General features: G+C 38.1%; 1 protein-coding gene across 1 annotated transcript in view; it reads left to right on the top strand.

Annotated features, from left to right (window-relative positions):
* The window catches only part of mrps27 (mitochondrial ribosomal protein S27), a 10,097-nt gene that overhangs the window by 1,516 nt on the left and 2,720 nt on the right, over positions 1–5,861 (top strand). Inside the window, exons 3-10 of the mRNA XM_014002642.1 lie at positions 624–694; positions 787–845; positions 1,321–1,435; positions 1,754–1,832; positions 2,064–2,179; positions 2,293–2,395; positions 2,697–2,842; positions 5,241–5,441. Of these exons, the coding sequence (XP_013858096.1) occupies positions 624–694; positions 787–845; positions 1,321–1,435; positions 1,754–1,832; positions 2,064–2,179; positions 2,293–2,395; positions 2,697–2,842; positions 5,241–5,441 (890 nt within the window). The remainder of the gene's footprint in view (positions 1–623; positions 695–786; positions 846–1,320; positions 1,436–1,753; positions 1,833–2,063; positions 2,180–2,292; positions 2,396–2,696; positions 2,843–5,240; positions 5,442–5,861) is intronic.

The following is a 5,861-nucleotide window of genomic DNA, read 5'->3' as shown; positions in this document are numbered from 1 at the left end:
AAAAAAAAAAAAAAAACATACTTATATCTTGAATTTGGAAAAAAAATCATATTTTATTTATCACTAAAAAGGGTTCAGTGAATGCGCATATGAAATTGGTGGGTTCGGTACCTCAAAAAAGGTTAAGAACCCCTGACTTAGAACCTTCTTAAGATCCAATAGTGCAAAATGCAAATTCTTGCACTTTTTTGACTGGTCTTAAGATTTTGATCAGGAGTGTATATCAAACACCAAATGTAATTCCCAGGTATCCTTAATGACATGCAACACACCCGTCATAAATATATGACAATTATTTAATACAAGCAGAAGTCCAACATTGGGTGTTAGTTTTATTTCACTCAGTGAACACTGGGTGGCACTGCAGCTTCAGGATCTGTTATTAGGCAGCATCTGCTGAAATAAAACGGGAATAATTTGTATAAATCTAAACATGCTTATTTACAGTAAATATATCTAAAAGAACAAGATTAGTGACACTTGAGATGTACATCTTTTTGATTAAATAAGTGCTGTTTCTTTACTTTCCTGGTGACTGGACAGGTCACATTTACATCTCTGCGTATAAATTTTTTTGAATTTCCTATAATGTAATTTTATTGTTGGTGTTTTTTAACCTCCAGCTGTTCTGGCCAAGTTCATGGATAAAACTTATGAGAGGACGTTTCCGGTCAGCTCTCTGACCATTTCAMGGGTAAGCTGTTAGATGGGCTTTATATTTATTGTTTTGTTTATATTTCAGGTTAAAATAAACTCTTTAAGTTTTGTACRTTTTCTCCATTTCAGTTTGTTGACAGCATAACATCCAGGGAGGAAGTCGATCAAGCAGAGTACTACCTGTACAAGTACGAGGAACCGTTTTCCCTCTTTAGTTTCATCATGTCTGCACTGAATATCTGCTGTTTCCTCTTCCCCCCCATTTTGGTACCAACTTGTGTGTTTTCCTTGGAATGAGTTGCCTTGCTTGGTTTGTCTGTTTTGGTTTATGTTCAGTCACATGGTTGTCTTTGTTCGGGGCAACTCCAGACCTTTCCTGTTTACTCCTTCCTCTGGAATCTGCACTTGTTCTTGCAATCATTTGCTTTAGTTTGTTTCCAATCACACCCCTGGTTAGGAGAAGGTTTATTTTTATTATCAGGTGGGAATTAAAACACAGTTCCCACTTTGTGATGTTACTAAGTAGTTCTTTGTAGTTTTTCTCTTCAATTTATTTGTTAAATTTTCAGAATAAATCCGTCATAGATGATGTTTGCTCATAGACTTGTGACATGTCATCTTATCTCTTTCTGTCACTTATGGGTCTTTTTTTTAATTCTCAAGGTTTCGTCACAGTCCAAATTGTTGGTACTTGCGAGACTGGACCATTCACTCTTGGATCAGACAATGTTTGAAGTTTGGAGYCAGAGAAAAGGCCATGTACACAGTTAAAAACAAGGTACACACCTCCAAACTTTCAGCAGAATTCAGCTGCATAAATAACTTCAACCATGTTTGACATTTTCAGCCTGGAATTAATTTAGTTTATTGAATGTTTTTGTCATTTAATTGTCTGAATCATTCTAAAATGAGAGGTGATTATAAGAGATGGGGCTAATGTTGAAGATCCACGTGTAATCATTAATGTTTTTTAGGTGAAGTGCAGATTCTTTTTWACCAAATCACAGTCTTAAAACTAAATGCCATTAACATTATCACCCACCGTTTCTGGCAGCAGATGAAAATATATAAAAATGGTTTTGCAATGTGTGCGCAGACCCAGTTTGGAATATTTCCAGACAACTTCACCTTCAACCTGCTGATAGATTCCTACATTAAGGATGGAGACTTTAAAAGTAAGTTTGAAATCTGTTTTCAGTTTGCACAAACATTTGTGTTTAACACTTGGTGAAAGATTTATGCAGACTAAAACACCTGCAGGATTTTTTTAACATTTTTGCTGACTTAATATGCTTATATCCCTCTGTCGGATGCAGTAAACAAACTTGAGTAAGCAAGAAGAAAAACATTGTTAGCATAGGTTTTGAGAAGAAAAAAAACACCAATAATTTGCTGCGGTTGTTCAGGTGCATCGTCTGTGGTTGAAGAGGTGATGCTTCAGGAGGCCTTCGACCTTCCCTCCACTCGGATCCTGTCTCTGTATGCTCTGAGTCATTTCTTCGCAACCAAACCACAGCTCACCGTGAGTGAAAGGAATATTCTCGTGCTGCAAAATGCAGAACATTAGCTGGGGCAGGGAGCAAATGAAAACTGTTCTTGGAATGTTGCGTTATCAGTAACAAACCTGTTGTTTAGGTGTCAGAAGAGCGGGCTTTGGGGGCGTCGCTGTTCCACTGTGGACTGCAGCAGGACAACACTGTTGGTCTCAGTGCTCAGCTGCTTGGAAATGCTCTTCTAGGTGGGTTTTTGTGTTCATATTTTTATTATTTTTGTATTTGTGTTTTTTATTTGCACTCACAAAAGAAAAAAAACTAAAAAAAAGTAAATACAAAAATAAAACGAAGTGTGCAGGAGAGGTGAAAAAACCCAAAGGTGAGTTTTCTTCACCTCACTTTTCCAATTTAAACCGATTCATACAGCAGTATTTTTAAAAATAATTAAACTGATTCATACAGCAGTATTTTTAAAAATAATCAAACTGATTCATACAGCAGTATTTTTAAAAATAATTATCATCTTGTTTCGTTTTATTTTTGCAGGAAAGGTGGAGATGTTAAAGGGCATTAATGCCGTTTTTAAAGGCATGCCTCTCTCCTGGGTTCGAGGGTATCTGGGTCGGGCACTGGCTGTGATGGAGAGAGTTGCTGCTGCAGCTTCTGGGGATATCAAACTGTCTAAAGACACAGTAAGAGTGTACAAACTTTTCTATTGTTTGTTTTCATGTAAAGGTTTATATTTGTGGAGAAAGACATGAACCAGTAGTGACTCCGGACTCACTATGGATGTGTAACTTCTGTAATGTGTCAGTCTAGTTTTCAGGGTCAATTTTGAAAATCAGCATTAGCCTTGTCAGATACCGACCAGATGGACTGATCCACAAATATCAGCTTGTTAGAGTTTTGTGTTTGTTCTGCCTGCTGTATAAATAAATTCTCAGCTGGCTATTTTGAGTGCAACAGTAAACCTCAGACTTCCTGCAGCACCCGTTCTGGACCATGTGTTGCTACGATTTACTTAATTCTCACAAAACAGACTTAAAGACTCGCTCTCCCTAAATGCCTCATATACAGGCATCAATTTTGAAAGTCTCTTCTAATAAAGTGAACTTTCCCTGTTTTATTATTTGCGGCTTGTTGGGCAGTGCTGTGAAAATGTGTCGATGTTTTCTGGATGAACTTCTTTATAATCTCAGCAGCACCCCTGACAAGTCTGGATCTGATGAATTGTTATCAGAACAAAAAATAAACAATCGACCAGATTTACAGCATGTTGCCTGTTCTTTTGAGTTATGTTGTCTCGTTTTCGTATTTGTTGCTCTTTTATGATTGGCGTCCCTTTTTATATATGTATTTTAAAAAGTTGGCTTAGTCTACACACTGCAGACACATTAGATTGACTTGTTTTTAGTGCTTAATATTGCAATGATGATATGATTTGTGATAAATCAACAAATATAAAAGTATGTAGTGCTGATGTCTTTCTGCACTGGGTTCAGAGCAAAACAACAAAAAAAAGGTTTCTATTCCAGCATTAATTTTTTAAAAATATGAAGATCCATCCAGTTGGCCACATACATGAGTGGCTCCATTTAATTCGTGAAATACTTCAAGCTTCCATCTGAGTCAAAACTCCAGGGTTTGTGCAGGGTCTTAAAAAGTCTAAAAAAGTCAAAAAAATTGAAAATTAAAATTTTAGGCCTAAAAAAGTCTTAAAAATGCCCAGATTTTCATCCCAGGTCTTAAATTTTAATTTTGTCGTCTTGATTTTTTTTTTCTTGATCATTCCTGAGAAGCTTTGGCTGCATAAATAAACAGAGTAAAGAGCTGTAATCAGAGGTTAATGTGATCTGTCTTCATGATGTATAAAGTTTGCTGCCGGTCTTGGTATGGGGTTAAACTACATATCCTGTGATACTGCAGGCAAAAAAAAAAAAACAGTACAGTTTACATGTTTTCGTCTTCTTTGCCTTAACCCACTGCACACGACGGCTTCTTCACCCGCCCAGAAAATAACGAAGTTCAGTCATGTCCGCTGCTCGTCCTTTAAACATATAAAGTGTGTTTTCAATGAGGCTTGGCTTGATAGCAGTGATTTTTGCACTCGGTTGGAAGCGGTCCACACCAGTTGATATAAAAGTCTCATAGATGTGACCRTTTCATTAAAATAATTTAGTGTTCTTGTATTAAGATTAAATATTATTTAATAGCTAAATTGATAACAATAAAAGATTTCATTGTTAAAGTTTCTGGGACAATTTGAATGTTACTGTTAATGCATCGTTTTGGTCTTAAATATCATTCCTAATGGTCTTAAAAGGTCTTAAATKTAACTTTACTGAAACCTGCATGAATCCTGAAACTCAATCATTTATTGCAGTTCCTGCAATGTTTTGTGATATGCATATTGCATAAGCTGTTGTCACCGTGATGATAAATTTTCAATACATTGTGCAGCCTTGCTTGCTTTTGTACAGGTAGAAAAACATGGTGGGGGAAAAATGACAAAAACATTTTACACAACATTTCTTATTTGAGCTAATTTTTTAATGTCTTTGCTTTACTGTGAGTGCTACATGAAATAAACACACACAGCAGACAGACTTGTTTATCTCCAGACAGGTTTAATCTGCTCAGACTGAACACATGCTGCTGTACTGTTGTTATTTTTACATGTATGCACGTATACACCGCTGGTTGTCGTGCCTTTAATCCGGCCCGCGGTGTCCAGTTCAATAGTTCGTTCAGCTTTGTCCRCGGTTAATGAGATTTTGAGGGAGCCTGGAGCCCAGAGGGTGTTCGTGAGAATCACTGCGACAGCGGCRCAGCAATAATGGAGACAGAGAAAATAAGACAGGGAGACAGAGAGGATGTATTACATCTCAGGTTCTGGTGACTGCTGCCTCGGGTCACAGTAAATCATCCTTTTTTCGAAGATTAAGAGCTGAGGTCTGGAGGAATAATTAGCCTCTTGCGTCATTTCTGCTCTGTGATCAAATATTTGAAGAGCAGAAAAGTTCATTAGAATATTTATGATAAAGATGTTTMAGGTTCTAACTGTCAGCTTGGGTTTGCGATGTTTTTCAGCTCGACTACATGAGCGACTTGCTGCAGGAGCTGTCCTCCACCTCGGAGACGGAYGACGACTCCGGAAAGGAGTCAGGGGAGGAGTCAGTAGAGGAGTCAGTGGAGGAGTCAGGCCAGGAAGAAAACAAGAAAGAAGAAGACGTGGATGAAGAAGACGAGGCTGAGAAGGCTAACCTTCCTCAATATGTCCTCAGATTTAAGGTTTGTTGTGGCTTTGTTTGTGGTTTGCAGCTGAATTTACAGGAGTTTTCCTCGTTGGGACAAAGCRGCAAACACAGCTTCCTGTTACGTCTGAGGTGCTGACTGCAGAGTCCGCAGCGGCAGAAAGAGCAGAGAGGGAGAGGCTGCCAGCTCTGAATGTAATAAGTTCATAATAAAAAAAATCTATAAGTCAGTCCTAAAGGTCTGTATRCAAAATGGGGGAATACCTGTCTAATTTACAGACAATCTGTACAACTTGACATGAAGCCACGGCTACAAAAACCACCAATAATACACAGAAACGCAGAGTAATATGCTGCTGTGCACCACAGACAGGTGTCTCTGGACCACAGACAGGTGTCTCTGGACCACAGACAGGTGTCTCTGGACCACAGACAGGTGTCTCTGGACCACAGACAG

The sequence above is a fragment of the Austrofundulus limnaeus genome, unplaced genomic scaffold (assembly GCF_001266775.1).
Source record: "Austrofundulus limnaeus strain Quisiro unplaced genomic scaffold, Austrofundulus_limnaeus-1.0 Scaffold14, whole genome shotgun sequence".
NCBI classification, from domain to species: Eukaryota; Metazoa; Chordata; class Actinopteri; order Cyprinodontiformes; family Rivulidae; genus Austrofundulus; species Austrofundulus limnaeus.
This window is presented reverse-complemented; position numbering and strand designations above follow the sequence as displayed.